The 21,563-nt window shown below is 35.6% G+C and overlaps 1 protein-coding gene across 3 annotated transcripts in view; it reads right to left on the bottom strand.

Moving 5' to 3' along the window:
• LOC136030827 (uncharacterized) overlaps positions 1 to 21,563 on the bottom strand; it is a 134,204-nt gene that overhangs the window by 86,397 nt on the left and 26,244 nt on the right. For all 3 annotated transcript variants that reach the window (XR_010618365.1, XM_065709876.1, XM_065709880.1), the window contains exons 3-5: positions 18,312 to 18,455; positions 6,946 to 7,056; positions 2,448 to 2,602 (exon numbers count right to left, since the gene is read on the bottom strand). Coding sequence is in view for 2 of the 3 variants with exons in the window: in XM_065709876.1 (XP_065565948.1) it covers positions 2,448 to 2,602; positions 6,946 to 7,056; positions 18,312 to 18,455 (410 nt within the window). In the remaining variant the exon portion in view is untranslated. The remainder of the gene's footprint in view (positions 1 to 2,447; positions 2,603 to 6,945; positions 7,057 to 18,311; positions 18,456 to 21,563) is intronic.

Raw genomic sequence — 21,563 nt, 5'->3', positions numbered from 1 at the left:
AAAATCACTTTGTTGAGTTGAAAAGATGAATTTGTTATCAGTTTTTGGAGAGTTCTTTTGATTTGTAAACGTTGTAGTTTTATTTGTGTTTTTTTTTTGCAACGGAATACACTTTCATGTTAAAGATGAAGGCATGAGAATTTCCCACCACAGCTCTGTAAATCTCGTTCAGGACAGGCACGCACACAAAAATTTGCATTTAAATAATTTATTGGGTGGGGACAAATCTTAAAAAAAAAAATGCAAAAAACTGGTAACTAAATCAAAATCTGGGGATTTAGAGAAAAATTGTTAACAGATTAAGTTTTTGATTGAGATGCAGCCTCCCCACCCACAATACCATAGTTTCGGCCCTGAGCATAAGCTTCCATATATCAGAAATGTTATATACTAGCTAATAAGGATTTAATAGAGGGCTAGGATAAAGTTTTCTTGTCCGAGAAGTTATCTAACAAGAAAAAAAATTATTGACTTTGGACAGCCAATTACAATTAAACGTGGGAATAGTTTTTATTGTTAACCAGGCCGTGCCCAAATGAGTCATTTTTCGTTGAGTGAACAGACAGGTGTCACTTTTCTTTATTTATACTCACTAGTTTGAGCTCTTAAAACTACAAAAAGAAAATTATGACTGTAACTGTCTGATTGGTGTGTGAGAATTTTAAGAAAAAAATCTCTCACAACCATGGGTGAAAGAATATTTTTTTTTCTTCTGGGCAGCCACAACAATTGTTTTCAAGTTACATTATAATTTTGAATCGTTAACTTTCTGCCATATTTATATCAGTTTTTAAAACATCTGACATAATCGGGAAATAACATTATTTTCCTTGTTAAATTTCAATTTAATTAATCTTTCAATGAGATGTTCCGAGCTTATTTTTAAGTTTATGCGCAATCAATCAGTTTTTGAGGAAAATCTAGCTCTTTTGATTCATGAGACCAAATAAAGTTAACCACAGAATGGATGTGTCTGACGGTGGCATATCAGGGTTTCGATAGCTCCGCTATGAGGAAAAATTGAAAAATATGTAGTTAAGTTAAGCAGCGTTGTATTATTACCCCCGCTCCCCCCACGTCATATAGAAAAGATTTCTACACCCTTGAGGAAAAGTATCTTTAATTAAAGCTCACGCCATCAGACATGACAATTTTTACAATTTGAACTATCTAAAAGAAAAAGCTAGTGGTTAGTTACATTTCAATATTTCAAATAAGTTTCTAGCCAAACCTAAAGCTTGGACAACTTTATCTGCCTCTCAAAAGGTTACACTAAAGATTATAAATATTTTTTTTAATTAATCACAAAGTCTCTAGTTAGTTTTAGAAGATTGAAAAGACTTCTCTAACACATTTTAATGTAATGTCATCATTACTGCTGTCAAGTGTCCAGTTTCCATAAATAAAAAACATATATCCTCTTTGGAAAACTAACCCTAACAAAGTTCTACTTTAAGTAAATTCTGAAGTTCTGACTAAGTCACTCGATAATTTCTCAAAGTAGTTGAATTTGAAATTGCACCCAGAATTACAATTGAATGTCTTCTGTGGCCTAAAGTTATATCAAAAGTTAGATCTAAGCATCTTAGAACAATCATAGTCTACCTGACCAGGTCCCGAGAGTTCGTCAGAGATAGATGTCCCATCCCCAAATATTGATCTTGGGTTTACTTCACCCCCCGTTTTGTCGTCACTGTGGTGTCATTGTGATTAGTTGGTAGGAATAAATGGACTACTGGCGTAGAATATTTCATGTAGATCGGAATGAGGCATCTGGGAATTGGATCTCAGCTGCCGCAGGACCAGGAATAGATTAGGGTTTCCAAATAACTAACAAGACGAAGAAGAATATTGAAAGGGACACTGTGGTAACACTGTTGATTGAACTCTATTTGGCAACACGTACGAGGTACGGGGCTCAATCTCTGCTGCCGGAAGGCCTAGAATTTTCTGTGACAATCTATCTACTTCACAAAATAATCAAATAAAAAGTAGAAAAATAAGAAATTGGAAGGTGCATCCTTCGATTGTGAAAAGGTCAGAATATTAGAATAAAAGTAGATTTTGAATATATAATATGTAGTAGAATGTAATAGAATAGAATAGGCATTTATTAGTAGGGTACACCAAAGAGATCTGGGCAGAGTAACTTAAGAGCTATTCATAGTAGTGATTAGAAGTTAAAACTTCTTGTTCCTCAGCTTAATGTTAGAACTTTTTCTTAGTTTATTCTTTTCGTATTTTTTAAATTTAAAAAGATAGATTTTGATGGTTCATTTTGAGAATAAATATTGTCTTATTTTCCAATAAATGAACGGAGGAGAAAAGTTTTTTTTTTTTAAACATGGAAATTGCGAAAAATTCAAATAGCAACGTATCCGCAGTTGTTAGAGGTATAATTTGGCTAGTTTTATACAAAGCAAACAATAAGAGTTAAAATTCATTACCTGAAGATAGGTTTTGGTACCTTCACGATAAAGGGCAAATGGAGGCTCACCAACTGTGCCCTTTTCGAGGGCAATCCACCCTTTTGAAGAAAGAATATGAGCTTTGGAGACAACACAAACTGGTGAAAGCAGAAGTTGTCCCTCCGACCTCATATCTGAAAATGTATTACTGGTCAATTATGTTGTAATTAAGGGAAAATGAAAAAGAGAAAATGGATAGAGAGAAAGGCAGAGAGAAGGAGAGAGCGAGAGAGATATAACTATTTCAAACAGAGCATTTCATTTCTCTTCGAAAAAATAACAAACTTAGATTTAGTTTATTAGTTAGTTTTTCTCCATGTCAATATTTTAGTTTTTAATACTCAAGTTAACATTTATTATTAATGCTCTAATTTACAAGGTACAAGCTTAACTTATAAAATTGATGTACAAACTTTAATATGGGATTAATTTGCCATACGGATAGTCACCTTTTGCCACAGGGAAAATAACGTTATAGGCAGTTTGACGGACTAATTAAGCTAAAGGTCTACATTCTAATCAAAAAGGAGAAATTAGTCCAAAGGGCATTTCATTGAGCGCACTCTTCTTTAAAAGAATTATCGGAGCTGAAAATATGACCTTGGGAGGCACATAACGAAAATCGATTCGATCGAAAATTGATTTTTCCAAAAAGTGTCCTTGGTCCTCTCCTCAAATGATGTTACTGTTACTATTAGAAAATTACAGCAGTAACAGGCAGCCGATGCTAACACAGCCACGCAAGCTACTCCTCTATTTCGATCTACTCCATGTTTTACTCTTTAACATTCTTATCAAGTTTCAATGGCCTTTAATTCTCTCCTTAGGAGCCATATTTGAGCGTCTTATGAGCCCTATTGCCAATCTTTGGCAATCTGTGTTCGTTCAGTCATTAAACCTGTCCCAGCCATTCTAACTTTTCTATCATTATTGCCCTAGAAAACTGGACACAGCACGAAAGCGGGTTTGCGCACGGGAATCTTTTGAACCTCGAAGCTGTCTCTTAGAATCAGAAATGACTTTCCAGTCCATTCTCTGGTCTCGAATTCTTCATCCAGGTAAACAGCACATACATATGCTCCTAAAGTAAGAAGGAAAGACAGACAACCTCGCAAAATCTTTATTGATTCAACTTTATTTCCTGAGTGGCAAAACTATTAGCACTGAACAGACTTACCACATTAGAGTTTCTCAGAAACCACTAGCAGGAGGAGTTTTTACGACCTACTTCAGTATCTTCAAGACACGGCACTGTTAATCTTCGCGAATTATCAAACACTAACGCTCAGTTGGCACTAAACGAAATCAGCGCAACTAGTGGATTCGTTTAATGAGTCCTTAATTTCTCGTTATCATAGGTAATTGCAATAGAGGGTAAGCCAAATCATAAAAATAAAACTTAGCACTTTATCACATAGTTGAATATGAAAGTTGTGTAGCAAACAGTCAGGGACATACCCCAGGGTTGTTATAAGGCCCACTCCCCCAATCCCAAATCTTCTTTATAATTCTAATAAAATAAATTTTCTTGATAAAATAATAATTTGTTGATTAGACCCAACCAATTTGTTTCTTTTATTTCTGGCCCTCCTCAGGGTACCTGCCGGCAGTGATGTTAGTAAGGAGAGGGGCTTCTAACATGAATTCTTGCACCAGATGTGTCAACCTGGATGATGGCCAATTACGCGCCTACAACTTTAGTGATCATGCAGAGATCTGAACAGAGACCTTTCCGAAAATTCTTGAATGGCTTTGAAATTTAGGATAATTTTTAAGTACCATGGGCAGCAAAAATATAATATCTTTGTCTGAATTGGTTACATGGAAGCTTAAACAACAATTCAAATCTAGAAAAATTAGGGATTCAATTGTTAATTGACAATACATCTATACACAGTTACACAGTTTTGGCGGTGCATTAAGTGCAAAATAAAAAACAGAAAAGTGCGTGAAGAGCCAGTAAGAGATAAGCTAAAATTATATGATTGCACCGAACAACTGAAGAAGGTGTAACTTTCCTTTGAAGGTGTGGTTGCCTTTTGGACTCAGCAAAAAGTAATCGTTTGAATTTATATGGACAGAAAGTGTCGTCAGATTTAAGTAATTGGTTTGCTTATTTATTCTCACGGTTCAACGTGGTAATACTGACGAAAATATGATAAGAACCAAAAACTTATTATAATTTTGAAACAACAATAAGACAAACCTCAGAAAACTATGGTTTTTAAGTTAAAATAAATCTATGATGGGTCCAGGAGGCTTCAAATTTTTTAATCTGATGTCCTTGGTACTTAAAAAAGAAGCAGAATTCACCGTGCTTTAAAATTTGAAAGCACCATTAAGCTACCTGTAATTGAATAATGCGACTGCTATTCTTCAAGAAGTGCCTAAATTTTATTCAATAACATTCAACATGATTAAATCCAATATGAGTTGGAAATTTCCGAGAATTTTTTAGCTCAATTTACAGTGATTTATACTTCGTCTTGAATACAGTGGACAGATGGAGAATTTATGGAAGGGTCTATTAATACTTGGATGCTTTTGGCCTTCAATTATGTTACTGTAAATTCATAAATAAATTTTGTCTTGTAAGACTGAAAATGAGCATAAGCTAAACAGAAAAATAAAAACTAATTGAATTACCGGCTAACTGAGATTTATTTATTATATTCTCTTTCTAGAAATTTATTTGGAGAAGCCCTCAAAGAAAAAGAAAGGAATTCAATTATGTCATTGGTCACTAAGTTGATAGACTAACAAAAATTGTATGCAGGGCCAATCACTGAATGCTTGCTGTTTGTCTAAAGTTTCTAGTTGTAGCTTAGAGCATTCTAGCTCGAACGCATTCGATTTTGAAATGAATCTAAACAGAATTTAAATTTTCCATGAAATCTTTTTTGAAAATTATAGACTAAATGTTGTAACACAGCAAATCACAAAGAAACTTTACTACAATCGAGTAACAAATTATAGCAAGCTACATAACAAGAGGCCCTTCTTATGGAATCCAATATCATATTGTTACGGACATAACAATGTCTTGGTCCTTCTGTATGGAATTCACTTCCTGTGAGTGTTAGGGAGGCTGAGCACCTCCCACAGTTTAAAAATATTAAAAGAATATTTGTTGGGTAATTAGTTTTTTTATATCTTTTTTTATTTGGGGGGATTGGAGTGTTTTATAGGGACGGAGGGAGGAGCGGATTAAAGGGATTGTGGTGGAGGGAGTTGTATTTGAAAGAGGGCTGTTACACTGGGGGTGTTTGAGATGAGGGGATTGTATTTTTTTTCATTATTATTTTAATTAGTGTAGGATGCTTCTAGGAACATTTATGTGTATTTTTTATTGTAATTTTTATCTTAGGATGCTTTAGGAATGTTAATGTAGTTAATCGCTACGCGTTAGAAAAATGAAAAATTTTCCCCAGCGTTGTGATTTATATCTGTAATAGTTTATATTTTTTTATGTAAATAAAAGTCAAAAGTCAAAGCTTGTTCTATTTTTTAGGTTTATGACGACCTCACCACCCAAAACATTTGAAGTCCCCCTTCTAAAAAAACTATTTGCAAGTGCCAGGATATGTTTTAACTGGATTTATAGTAAGATACATTTCAAAATAAGTACTTTTATTTAACTTCAGCATACAATGTTAAGAGGCAGCAGAAGGGAGAGGTCCAATCTTTGGAAACAACATGGACTTCTCTCATGTATAGGGGGTAAAACTGTCGTTTTCTACAAATATTCTGAAACTGTTTCTTTAATGTTTATAAGCATAAGTTGTGGTTATGGACAAGAGGCAAATAAAAATGAAGCATTTGTTTTGGGAGGCTTGGTGTTTCAATGGACAAAAATTAGAAAAAAAGGAAGATCTTCACGAAAAACATAGACAATTATTGCAAAAACTGAAAATATATTGATGCTTTGGGAGAGGGGCAGGGGGTGATCAAGTCCTTCTTACATTTTAAATGCCTGATGTGATCCTGTTCTTACTCAGCTTTGTCATTCAAAACCAAATTGGTTAAGAATAAGCTGACTTTTAATTGAAATATATTGCATTACTTCAAATAGGATCTACAGATTATAACATGCCAGCTATTTTACTTATGTTGCACTGGTCACTTTCACATTTGAATATTTACTGATACTATTGAAAAGCTTCTATAATTTCTGTTTAATTTATTAAACATTAGCTATTATTATCTATTTAACTATTGTTATTAACTATTAAATGACCATTTGATTATTATATACAATGTATTATTCACCGTGATGGACAGTTGAAAGTTGCATTAAAGATTGTTATATCAAAATTATTTACTAGTCAGTCGAACAAATAATTTCAATGCCATTTAGTGACTTTTTTTTATTTTATTATCTAAAATCCATATTATCATTGCGTCTTAATGCCATTATCAACATTTTCATTTAATTTAACCATCAATTTAGCTAATTTATTAAATAAAAATATCCTACCTGATAAAGCTATTTCCGCATCTGGATAGATCAAATGACCCTTATGAGGTAGAAAAACAAACGGTATCTTCTCAGTAGAAGAAGCACTTACGTAGTCAGCCAACAGGCACTCTGCAAAAAGGTTACGTTTGAGTGACTTAGAAAACTCACTTGCCAAAATAGCCTAAATAAATTATGCCCAAAGGTGCTTGCTTAGAATTATCAGTTCGAATTCAACGCAACGATGACCTTGTAAAGGAGGATCCAATCTAAAATTAAAGCTTATACTCTTTGGACTTAAATCGATCGGAGATTAAGTGCAGTCCCTTCAAAAACACATTTGCCTCGGGGCTCCAAGCAACTCTACTTGGAATCAGATGGAAAGTTCCAAAATTTCAATTTCAGTCAGAAAAATCGAGAAAAATTCCTCCGGAACAATATATATACAATATATATATATATATATATATATATATATATATATATATATATATATATATATATATATATATATATATATATATATATATGTATATATATATATATATATATAAAACGAAACTAAATTACAAAATATAACGATTTTAGAAATATTTCTTAGCTATAATTTCCAATGCTAGCCTATCAAAGGAAGGCTTAAAGTTGCTGAAATATACGATACCTCTTAAAGAACATCCTTCCAACTTACGTTCCAGTTTAGGGTTGCATTCTTCCCTTAGGCAAACACAACCAGTTTCCACTCAGTGTTATTCATAGTTATATCATGTGTTGTTGAATGTTATATTATATGTTATTCAGCCGTAACAAAACCCGTTCAAAAAGCTACACACAAATATATCGAAAAAACTACAAAACATAAAAACAAATGCGCATCTGAAATTAGGCATCTTCAGAAATCATGTCTTAACTAAGATTGGTCTAAATAATTAAAGCGTCCACCGAAACAGATTAGTTTTCTTTAGTATACATTTGCCTTTATGGTACTATATGAGTAGTGATGATGTATGCAATACAGAGGGAACTACCTTATTTGGGCACTAAAGATTACTTATACTAAACTAGAACATTGACCTACATACATGACCAGCTGCCCGGACAGGTATCCAACACTTTTGGGTAAATGACCTAAATATTCCTGTCAAGACTTGATTAACTTATATTCAGCCTTCACAGAATGAGAGGAATGTCCAGTTATTATAAAACTTAATAATAAGGCAATGACAATTATATGAATAAAGTTTTTATTTGAGTTGAATAAAACTAGTTTTGTGACACGCGCTTGAGTATAGAAAATCGGACACATTTTATAATGCGAACATAATTTTAATGAGTAAAAAAATGAGAAATTTGCTACTCCTTTTTTCTCTTGTGACACGCGCTTGGGTAAAGTAAACTGGCGAACTTATGTTCCTCAATGAATCAATTGCTACCATGCCCCGACTCCAAGGGCCCCAATACCCCTCCTACAAACTTTTAGCCCCTTTTTTTGCGATAAGAAGTTTTTGGGCTTTGGGATTTTGGGACTGGTGAACATGGTTTATTATATTTTTAATTATGCGGTTGCCCCAGTGGTACTCTATGGCTAGTCATCGGCACTACCTAGTTTATTGTAAATTTTCAATCAGTATTCCTTGTGCATTGGAATGATAAACACTTGCATGGCATTAAGAACAAACGGAGATGAAATATTCCGAAAAGCATGTGACAAGAAAACATTGTTGCGTTGAATGCTGACAAAGAAAAATATTTGAACATGAAAAAGCATTAACGGAGATCATGAAAGTGAGCTAATAAATTCCTTTGGAGCATCGAAAAGATTCAACTCTGATAATGGTGGATAAGCGAGAGTAGCGATTCCAGAAAAGTCAATGTTCAAAGATAATGCAGACTTGAAACTAATAGTTGAAAGTTGAAACTAATAGTGAATAGTACATTACCCGTTGACAGATCCTATGGCCATCTTTCTGGTATTAACATTCAAATGAATGCACAAGGAAAATACCTACTGCTGTACTAATTTCATAATGCATATCTTATCTATGCGCAAAAACTGCAAACTATGTAAAAATAATGTGATAATAGACAGTGAAATCGAAAACAAAGTAAAAATGTCATTGGCAGATAATATAACAACAGGATATAAAGAAGAATTGTTAAAAAAACAAAGCACCTGTGAACATTATTACTACAATTTTTGTATACCTACAGATATAGTCAATGAACTCAATAATACTAATGATGAAATGTATGAAGTGATTGTACTTGAAACCATTTTAAAACTCGTGTATGACACCAAAATGGAACATGTTTAAAGTCAAGAGAAAATATAATGAAGCATCTTATAGAATGGATTCAAAGAATTCGTTTTTATTTTTACGATGATATTCTACATGTTTCTATTACATTAAAAATATTTTATGCAGTACTTTGTTATGTTTTTTTTATTTTTTTTTTGGGTAAGCTAATAAGACAGAGATGCTGCTAGCGGGCTAGGTTGAAAGGGGCTTTACCAAAGCATGAGACACATGAGCTGGATTCTTTCAAAAATCCAAAGAGACAAGCACCAACCCGCTCAGACACACGCGGAGAGAGAGAGAGAGAGAGAGAGAGAGAAACACACACAAATACAAAGAGTCAAATGCACAAACATACGAAGACAGACACCGAAACAAGCAAACACGCACTCAAACACAAAAGTACAGAGAGAGAGAGACAACTGAACATCTGCTCTAACACACAGGCATAAAAAGGAGAGACAAGCAAATATCCTCTCAGACATAAAGGCACATTGAGAGGGAGACAAAAATCAAACACAACATAAAGATTCATTCATACAAACAGACAAAGACAGATACGGGGACAAGCAAACACCCACCCAAACTCATAGGCAAAGTGAGAGAGAGACAGACAAAGAACAACTCAGACACACAGGCATAGTGAAAGAGAGAGACAAACAAGAGCTAAGAGCTCATATGGCACTTGTGACGAGGCGAGAAGTGCTAAGAGCCAACAGATCATATGGTATGAGCTCTAACAAAATTCTATGAATCAATAGATTGATTTAAAAAGGAAAATATGAGGCTTAATGCCGGTCAGGATTTAAAATAAGACCTCTGAGTCACGATGTCCTTCTAAATATCAAAATTCATTAAGATCCGTTCACCCACTCGTAAGTTATAAATACCTAATTTTTTCTAATTTTTCCTCTCCCTTTAGCCCCCCAGATTGTCAAATCTGGGAAAACGACTTTATCAAGTCAAATTTTGCAGCTCCCTGACACGCCTATCAAGTTTCATCGTCCTAGCACGTCCAGAAGCATCAAAATCGCCAAATCACTGAACCCCTCCCCCCAACTCCCCCAAAGAGAGCGAATCCAGTACGATTCCGTCAATCACGTATCAAGGACATTTGTTTATTCTATCCACCAAGCTTCATCCCGATTCCTACACTCCAAGTGTTTTTCCAAGATTTCCCCCTCCAACTCCTCCCAATTTCAAACGATCTAGTCGGGATTTGAAATAAGAGCTCTGAGACATGAATTCTTTCTAAAAATCAAATTTCATTAAGATCCAATCATCTATTCGTAATATAAAAATACCCCAATTTTCACATTTTCCAAGAATTCCGATTTCCCCCTCCAACTCCCCCCAACGTCACAGGATCTGGTCGGGATTTAAAATAAGAACTTTAAAGCACAAGATCCTTTTAAATATCAAATTTCATTAAGATCTGGTCACCCTTTCGTAAGTTACAAATACCTCAATTTTCAAAATTCCCCCCCCCCCTCCAATTCCACCAAAGAGAGCAGATCTGGTCCGGTTATGTCAGTCACGTATCTTAGACAGGTTTTTATTCTTCCCATCCAGTTTCATCCTGATCTCACCCCTTTAAGTATTTTCTAAGATTTCCATTCCCCACCAACTGCCCCCCCCCCAATTATGCTTGATCCGGTTGAGATTTAAAATAAGAGATCTGAGTTATGAGGTCCTTCTAAATATGAAGTTTCTTGAAGATCCGATCACTCCTTCGTAAGTTAAAAATACGTCATTTTTTCTTATTTTTCAGAATTAACCCCCCCCCCAATAGATCGGATCCGTTCCAATTATATAAATCACGTATGTAAGACTTCTGCTTATTTTTTCCACCAAGTTTCATCCCGATCCCTCGAATCTAAGCGTTTTCCGTGATTTTAGGCTCCCCCACCCCAAACTTCCCCCAACGTCACCAGATCCAGTCAGGATTTTAAATAAGAGCTTTGAGACACGATATCCTTCTAAATATCAAATTTCATTGAGATCTGATAACCCGCTCGTAAGTTAAAATACCTCATTTTTTCTAATTTTTCAGAATTAACCCCTCCCCCAACTACCCCAAAGAACGCGGATCCGTTCCGGTTATGTCAATCATGTATCTAGGACTCGTGATTATTTTTTCCACCAAGTTTCATCCCGATCCCTCCACTCTAAGTGTTTTTCAAGTTTTAGGTTTTCCCCTCCAAACTCCCCCCCCCCAATATCAACAGATCTGGTTGGTTTTAAAATAAGAACTCTGAGCCACAATATCCTTCTAAATATCAAATTTCATTGAGATCCGATCACCTGTTCGTAAGTTGAAAATACCCGATTTTTTTTCTAATTTTTCAGAAATAACCCCCCCCCCCCCCCCCAACTATTCCAAAGAGAGTGGATCCGTTCCATTTATGTCAATCATGTATCTAGCACTTGTGTTTATTATTCCCACCAAGTTTCATCCCGATTCCTCCACTCTAAGTGTTTTCCATGTTTTAGGTTTCCCCCTTCCAACTCCCCCCAATGTCACCAGATCCAGTCAGGATTTAAAAAAAGAGCTCTAAGACACGATATCCTTCTAAACATCAAATTTCATTGAGATCCGATCACCCGTTCGCAAGTTAAAAATACCTCATTTTTTCTAGTTTTTCAGAATTACCCCCCCCCCCCAACTACCGCAAAGAGAGCGGATCCGTTCCGATTACATCAATCATGTATCTGGGACTTGTGCTTGTTTTTCCCATCAAGTTTCATCCCGATCCCTCCACTCTAAGTGTTTTCCAAGATTTTAGGTTCCCCCCTCCAACTCCCCCCAATGTCATCAGATCATGTCGGGATTTAAAATAAGAGCTCTAAGACCCAACATCATTCCAAACATCGATTTTCATTAAGATCCCATCGCCCATTCAAAAGTTAAAAATACTTCATTTTTCTATTTTTCCCGAATTAACCAGACACACAAAGACACAAGAATAGACATGGGACAAGCAAACAAACGCTCAGACACATAGGGACAGTGAGAGAGAGAGGGACAAAAAACATCCGTTGAGATACACAGAAATTGTGAGAGAGAGAGAGAGACAAAATATCTACAAACACAAAGAGTCAGACACACAAACAAACAAAGACAGCCACGGAAATATGCAAACACCAGCTCAGACACACAGGCATAGTGAGAGAGACGAACAAACAGCCACTCATACACAGAGGCATAGTGAGAGAGAGAGAGAGAGAGAGAGAGAGAGAGAGAGAGAGAGAGAGAGAGAGAGAGAGAGAGAGAGAGAGAAACACTAGCATAGTGAGAGAGACAAGTAAAGAGCCCCTCAGGCACAAAGGCATTCTGAGAGAGAGACCGAGACAAAAACACCTACAAACACAGACACAGGTACAAGCAAGCACCCACCCAAACACAGGCGCAGAGAGAGAGCGAGACAAAAACACGTACAAACACACAGTTTCAGACACATAAACAAAGACAGACATTGGGACAAGCAAACACCCACCTGGACACACAGGCACAGAGTGAAAGAGACAAAAACACATGCAAGTACACAGATTTTGACATACATATAGACAAAGACCCACCCGGACCCACAGAGACACATCATGAGAGAGAGAGACAAGCAAACATCCGCTCAGACACACAGGCACAGAGAGAAAGAGATCTAAAACACATACAAACAAACATATTCATACATACAAACAGACGAATACAGATACGGGGACAATCAAACACCCGCAAAGACACACAGGCATAGAGAGAGAGGGACAAAACTCAGAACTCAGAGTCAGACACACGGGCACAGTGAGAAAGAGAAATAAAACACATAAAAATACAAAGATTCGGACATACCAACAGACAAAGACAGACACGGGGACAAGCAAACACCCACCCAGACACATAGGAACAGAGAGTGGGAAAGATAAAAACCCACACAAACACACAGATTCAAACATAAAAACAGACAAATGCAGACACGGGGACAAGCAAACACCAACAGGTGTCAAACAACACAGGACAAGCAAACTAGGTAGTGTTGATGACCCGCCATTGAGTACCACTGGGGCAGCCGTATAAAAACAATATCCAAAAACCATGTTAATAAGTCCAGAAATGTCTGAGTCTAAAAAAATGCAGAGTCCAAAAAATTCTGAGTTCAAAGTCCAAAAAAAGGAGGGAGGAGTTTTGGGGCAGGAGCATTTGGGCCCTGAGAGGTGGGAATTGGATGACCATAAATTTCCTTTTAAACAAAGGGCCGTAGCAATGGATTCACTGAGAAACATGAGTTCATCGGTTTACTTTACCCAAGCGTGTGTCATAAGAAAAGAAGTAGCAGATTGCTCGTTTTTTGATTCATTAAAATTCTGTTCGTACTTTAAAATGTGTCCGATTTACTTTACTCAAGCGCGTGTCACAAGACTAGTTTCATCCAACTTAAATAAAAAATTTATTCATATAATTGTCATCACCTGAATATTAAGTACTATAATAACTGGCCATTCCTATTATTCAGTGAAGGTTGAACATAAATTAATCATGTCCTGACAGGAATATGTAGGTCATTTACCCAAAAGTGTCGGATATCTATCTGGGGAGCTGATCGTGTATGTAGGGCAATTCTCTAGTTTAGTATAGGCAGTCTTTAGTTTCCAAACAAGGAAGTTCCCTCTGTATTGCATACACCATCACTACTTATATGATTCATTTTTAATTTTTCACTGTCATGTTCACTTGACTTGGGAAAATTGGCTCCAAACTTACCCCCTCTCCCCCTCCTCCTGGGATTCGACGAAATTACAACACTGGTAACTCTATTATGAAACAAATTTTACCCGTTGTTATTATTCTTACCCGTCGGTAATACACTTTCATTTCAATTGGGAAGGGAGTCCCCAAACTCTTGTCATCAGGATATCTACGAGAAGTTTGGACATCAGCCTGAAAAGAAAGTTTTTTTTCGTACCCAATTCCCGTCCTGGATATTTACTGAAGGCTCTCTCCCTCCTGGAAAAATATTTGCGTTGCTGCTTGAATTGTCACTTCCGTGAATTAAGTCATAATGGCTAATCATCAGATTTTACTCACGCATAGGCTATAAAATATTTTCCTTGGGTCTGCAAGCCTTTCAGCACTTGATTGCCCCCGTTAGCAGTGTAATAATCCTCAGTTACTAGCTTGTTATTGCTCATGTGCGTTTAAATAACTCCCTAACCTGCTGTTAACTTGGGGTCAAAGTCAAATTATTGACAGTCTCTGTAATTTGTACAATTGCGTAGAAGTGGAAGAAAAACTTGCTTGTAATTGTATATACTTTAGATAGTTAAGAATACGCAGTGTTTTGGTTCTTTCAGGCAGAGAATTTTGAGATCTTTTAGGCAAAGAATTTTGGTCAAAAAAAAGAAAGAAAAAAAAATCAGTCAGACGGCTTGTGGTAACGAACCGTAAGTAAGGAGCAACCCGGCTCAATAGTAACCGAAGCTCTAAAACCCGAAATTTTTACATCAATAGATATATCAAACGAATCGAATTTTTATGTTGAACACAAATATGTAAGCTTCAGTAAATTTAGTCTTACTTATCAAAGGTCAGTAGCCTGAGAAAGTTTGCCTGATTTTTGAAAAAGGCAGATACACTACTTAAAAGTCATAGAATCTTAATAAAAACCACACCATCAGATTCAGCGTGTCAGACCCAACTTTAAAGGTTTATCTGCTATATTTTGTATTGTATTTTGTATTTTTTGCCATAAGAAAAATCACGGATGCGTGTTTTTTTCCCCAGCGTTGATCGTATCGACCCAGAGGTCCTAGAATATTGGGAAAGGGCTCATTCGAACGGAAATTAAAATTTCTAGTGCATTTTTAAGTGACCAAAAAATTTAAGGGCAACTAGGCCCCCTCCCATAGCCCTTTTTTCTCAAAATCGCCCGTTCAAAATTTGAGATTTCAACACAGTTGAAAGGCCGAATAAATATACATTTGGAGATTTGGAGATGACCCCCCACAGCCCCTGGGGAAATGTCTTTAAGTTACAAAGTGTGCCCATTGTTTACCTGTAGTATTTGTTGTTGGGAAGTATGCATACATTTTTCGGGTGAAGGGGGCGAATTCTCCACAGGTAGGATTTTCGACGGGGACAATTAGTCGTGGGAAGAGAAGTTTCCAGGGGAAATTTTACATAGGTGAATTTTGCCAGAATTCCTATACGATATTCTTCTTATGCCTTGCTTTCTCTTTGTCGATTCAATTTTACACATGGAGATGTTGAGGGTAAGTGTCCGGGGTAAATTTTCACCAGTATTGAATTGTCTAGAACAGTGGTTCTCAAACTTATTTAGACACTGTACCCCTTTTTACCCACAAACCGTTTTAAGTGCCCCTTCTCAGTTATCGTTACTAAGTAAACTATAGCTAAAATACAAATAAATTTGACAATCCTAGAGATAAGGGTGTTTTTTTTTGTTTGTTGGCTGGCTGTGTACCCCCTAAAAATTTTGCGCACCGCCAAGGGGTACGCATACCACAATTTGATAACCACTGGTCTAGAGAATAAACCGGTCAGGAGGAGGGATTTTTCCGTTGATGTGTAGCCATATTTCCTTGCATTATTTGAAAAACGACCAGAAATCAAATACAAAGAACAACTTTTTTCAACAGAAAAACTTAAAACGAACAGAAATTACTACGCATACGAGGGGCGGGGTCACTCCTCCTCAACACCTCGCTCTTTATGCAAAATTTGAATTCTGTCCCAATGCTTTAAGAATGATTCCTGAAACACTGTGTTCTTTTAATTAGAACAATAAGAAGCTTTTTTTTAAAGTACTAAGATATTTTTGCGCAAGGAGCAAGGTGTTGGGGAGGAGCAATTCTCCCTTATACACGTAATAATTTATGTTCGTTTTAAGTTTTAATGTTGCTCCTTACTTTCAGTTGAAATAAACTTGTTTTCTTTTTAAATAAATTTTGAAGGCGCATAACCAGGGTAAAAGATCCAGAGAGATGGCGAACGAGTGAGCGAGAGAGATAGAGAAAGAGAAAGAGAAAAGAGAGTGAGAGAGAGATAGGGAAAGAGAAAGAGAGAGTGAGAGAGATAATTTTTTCAAATTACGAAATTTATAGGGCAGTACCACGTTTTCTTTACGAAATTGGTCAATGTTCCCGCATAACAAAAAGAAGCAAAACCATTTAGTTAAATTTGACAAAGGTTTTCGTCCATAAAATTTCAAACATCAGCAATTTGTCGACTCTCAAAAACAATTACAACTTCTTAAGCTGTTTGGTCCCTTGATTTTATAGCTTACTTATTTTTTTATTTATTTACTTCTTTACTTCTTACTTATTTATTTGTTTATTTATTTACTTATGTTATTTACTTGTTTTTCAGTCAAGTTTATTTTTCTCTTTAATTTGACGCCCGCTGCTACCAAAAACCAGACTTTTCCGAAGACCAGACTTTTGTTAACAATATAACTTTAAAATAATTTGGGTTCTACGGTGACTCCAAACATGTATGATTTTTTCAGTTCAAAGTTTTTTATTCTAACTGATGAGTTGTTACGCAATTAGCATATAAAATTGAATGATTAAAAAAAAGCGAAACAGCCTCAAATGTCGACCATGAAAAAAACTACATTAGTAAGTTCAGCATATGTACACTGAGATAGGGGGGGGGGGGCAGAACCTACCCAGTCCCCCAGAAATCCAAGTTTTTCCGAATTTCTGGGCATTTTTAGTCAAACTATAAAATTGATTTTTTAAAGTAACCCTCCCCCCAAAAAACTCTGTGTACGGGCCTCCCCCAGTTTCTTCTGCCGTACATAGGCACATTCATTCTAAAAAAAACGAGCATGCAGTGCATACAAAATTAACGATTATTTTTACGTGTTTCACAGTAACACTAACGCTTATAGAGCATTGCATAATTGCATACCAGCTACTAGGAAGACGGCCATGGATTTTTCTTTTTTTATTCGAAAAGGAAAGCCTGAAGCCTCAAGCCTCGTATGCTTGGTCCTGAATTTTCAAACTTCCCATGGGATGTCCTTCAGATCAACATGGAAGGAGAAATTTGATCCGCAGTTTCCACTAATTTATAGAATACAGTTATATCAAGTATACCATATAGGTGCTGAGAAGAGACAATTTCTCGCTTATAGAAGCAGCGTTTTTAAGAAGAATCAAAAATCTTAAAAATTAACAAAAAGGTTGAACTTAAGCGTAAAAAGCAAAAAGTTGAGGGGGACTAAGCTCCGTCATATTCAGCATAACAATGATGTATCATTAAAAAAAACAGTTTTTTTTTTCAACTGAGTGTAAAGAACGATGTTGAAACTTTCAAGAAAAAGAATGAGGCTATATATGAGGTAGATGCCAACTACCTCAGCTCCCCTCTCTTTACGCTAAAGTTTCTTTTTGTTTCAATTTACCTAAGAGTGAATACTCTAACACAAAAGCATTAACATAAGAAGTTTAAGCGTTCTTATTCGAATACTTTGAGACTTAGGATTTTTCATGCAACTATTCCCAAAAGCGATAAGACAAAAAAAATACAGTTACCAGCTTATTAGTTTATTGCTGTCCACATGTTCTGAGAAGAGCACATGATAAATTAAATCGTAAAGGACGAAGAGTTAAGGGGAACGGTAGGCCCTCATATATAGTATAATTTATGTCGGTTTTAAATTTAGTTTCGCTCTTTACTTTCAAGGAAAAATAAAATAAAATTTATATTTCACCACATTTCCGCTGATGAGGACGGTCTAATATGAAACCCTAGGATTACGTAAAACCTTCTTCCATTCTTCTATGTATGTCAAAGTCCTTTATCTATTTTGGGGGGAGGAAAAGGGGGAGGGAAGAAAGGGAGACAGTCCACGTAAATATTTATCTGAAATACGCTTTTCCTACAAAAAGTTAAAATCTTGACCTAAAATTAATGTCCTCTCGTACTGGACGCATTTGACCCTCCCCCCTTCCTCCTAAAAATGAAAAAAAAACATCTTCATCGGGTTACAACCCCTTAAAGAAATAACAATTGAATTTAATTATGCTTTTTCTTATGAATAGAGATTAATAAGACAGATGCAACATTCTTACCTTCAACGTCTTTAACACATGTCTGAAGATCATCTCGGAAAACAGGTGTTGAACTACTACACTGACACTGACATGATCCATGGCGAATAGTTTTAGCAAAACGCACCCCACCGCTATCACAGTAGTCATCTCGGCACGTCGATTCTAGAAAGGCATAAATTTATCTGATATTTCACTTTGGTATGCAATCTTAAAAATAATAGTTTCTTTTGAAAAACATACAGTACCTTTAACTACAGTTGCAGAATCATTTATCAGAGTTAAATTTTGAAACTAAAATTTTTCCATGAAAAGTGAAACGTGAATTTGAAACTATAAAGTATAAGAAATCAAACTTGAAGGAGAGAAATGACAAAGTACAAAAGAATTCGAATTTTATACAATTAGAAACCCTTCTTTATTCATAGTAATTTCTGCTCGTTTTTTTCTAACCCTCGCCCATACACTTTTGTTTTTAGAAATCTGAAGAATTTATGTCTTATCTCTCCAACTTAAGTTAGGGCAGCATTACCGTTAGATTCAAAATTTAACTTGGAAGTTAAGTTTTTTCTTAGTTACAGACATACCCGTTTAATAATATAGAATAATTGTAGATGTAATTAGATACCTAATTTGTAAGATGTAGAGAAAAGAAGCATGGATAAAAGGCTGCTTTGACGAAGATCTTAGATGAGTTCAGGTCACAGTAATACCAGTCTACCGAAAATGTACACAAGAGGGTAAGAAATTCGGTCCCATCCCTCCCCTCCGAAGTTTAAGTAGTTGTATGACGGCAAAATAATTTTTCACATATTTTAAATCCAAAGCACCTACTCTTTTTTATTTACTCCCCTCAAACGTTGTTCCCATGTCAATAGTATAATGGGCTCTGAAAAAATCCTGTGTATTTGGTTATTTCATCTCTGTGGTGAAAACAGAGCAATATTTTTTACTGTTGTTTTTTTCTTTTTACTATTTCAATTTTGAAGTTTTTTTTTTTGCGCGGACAAAAATCAAACTAAAAAGTATCACTTACGTTTTCAACCACTTCAGTTTAGCTAATTTGGCAAAAGTCTGGCCTTTTTGGGGGGAAATGACTTATAAGCTAAAAATTTCAGGAAATGTTGCGGGGGTGTTGAAGAGCTATCGGAGGGTAACCAGCTCCCTCGCCCTTTTTAGATGCTCCCTCCCCTCATCACTGATCAAAATTCTGAAAATCGATTTTATTCAAAACAGTCAAAAGATCTAGTAACTGTGCCTCCGTGGATGCAATGCCCCCCCCCCCAAAACATCCCCAAGAATAAGGATTGTAAGTTTTGCAATTTGCCCTTTTTTACACGCAGGATTCATCATTAGGAAAAAGGAATATTTTTTTATTCTAGGTGTGTCCGAAAAGACTAAGGGTATTAAGGTGAAACTTCGGGGAATGTTTAGGGGCATGTTAAGCTAAATCAAAAGATACTATGTGATCCTCATTATCAAATAGTTAAGCTGTTAAAAAATGGTCGGAGGGTAACAAGTCTGCCTCCTATTCCTTTTTTAGCTGCCGTGTAAAAACAAAAAGTCTACTGCGTCATTTGCGCCTTACTGAAAACGAATCATATTACAATTATTTACTTTTGCACTTACAACATAGAAAATAAAAATAAATTTACAGTGAAATAAAATTTTTATTTGCTGAGCTTTCTGCAATTAATATTATTATACATCAAATATTCTGTTTAATTTTACTAGTTCTTTCCAAGGGCTGTCCGTCGAAAAAAAATATATCTGTCTTAGTTCAAAAGTTGACTTTTTTGCCGTAAGCCAAGTTTCTAACGTCATCACTTAGAAAAGAGCAAAGGATAAACTCCACCTTCTTTAGCAATGACGGAACTTTTAAAGTTTAAGAGGCATATCTGATACCACATCTGTATCGGCCTATTTTTGGTTTCAGTATGTACCTTACTACTGAAGTTGTCAACCCTTTTAAACTTTCAAACTGATATATCTCATGAAGGAATTTTTCTACCAAACATTGGGTGGCATATACTTTGATCAGCTCATCAAGAGCTATCGAATGCCTTCAAAAAAATCCATCTGTCTTAGTTCAAAAGTTGACTTTTTGCCGTTGGCCAAGTTTCTAACTTCATCACTTAGAAAGGAGTGAAGGATAAACTCTCATTTCTTTAGCAATGACAGGTTTAAGAGGTACCATCTGATATCATTTCTCTACCGCAATCCCAAGTGCGAAAAACCGAATGATAAACTCAGCTAAAATCACGAACAGAAATGGGTAGAAAAAATAGATGGCAGCACTTTCGTTCCAACATGTGAACCTCCTTATTAAATAGTTAAGCTGTTAAAAAATGGTCGAATGGCAACAAGTCTGCCTCCCATTCCTTTTTTAGCTGCCGTGTAAAAACCAAAAGTCTACTGCGTCATTTGCGCCTTACTGAAAACGAATCCTATTACAATTATTTACTTTTGCACTTACAACATTGAAAATAAAAATAAATTTACAGTGAACTAAAATCTTTATTTGCTGAGCCTTCAGTAGTTAATATTATTATACATCAAATATTCTGTTCAATTTTATTAGTTCTTTCCAAGGACTGTCTGTCGAGAAACATATAGTTTTCAATAAATCTCAAATGACGCAGTAGGCTTTAGCTTTTGCAATTAGGGAAGGAGGCAGTACCCAAACTCTTGTTTGTAGTGATTTTTGGTCGTTTTTAGTTCGATTTGAATATTCAGCCTGTAAGATTTTATTTATTTATTTGTATTAGTACCTGTCGTGTGTTTTGTTTCCTACGATTGTTTATTTAATTTCTGTTCGCTTTGTGTTTCATTTATTCTTTAAGAGCAATTTGTGGTGGTTTTGAGTTTGATTTATTATAGGAATTTATTTCAGCTGGTTTTGGCTCTTAATTGGGCTCTTTACTATCATTGGAAAACTCTTTTTCGGAAATTCTTTTTAATTAATCCTCTAAATAAACACCTCAGCTAAGGGTCACGTTTATAGATGAAATATTTTTACCGAGATTTCCAAAATGCTATGAACTTGAATGATAAAACTAAGGATAAAGCGTTTTACGTTCAGACGACACTCTCCATGCGTCTGATCGGACCATTAATGTAAATGAATATTCGTTCACATCGTGTCTATAGAGTGTTTGAGCGGACAGTAGCCCCACTCTTATGCACAGCAATTTCCTTTCGTTCTAGGTTTCATTTATTCATCGGCAGTAATATATGTTATATTTAAACTTAACATTACTATCATTTTTTTTC

This window comes from Artemia franciscana, chromosome 1 (genome assembly GCF_032884065.1).
Source record: "Artemia franciscana chromosome 1, ASM3288406v1, whole genome shotgun sequence".
Classification (NCBI taxonomy): domain Eukaryota; kingdom Metazoa; phylum Arthropoda; class Branchiopoda; order Anostraca; family Artemiidae; genus Artemia; species Artemia franciscana.
Note: the sequence above shows the minus strand (reverse complement) of the source record. Positions and strands in the feature narration are given on the sequence as shown.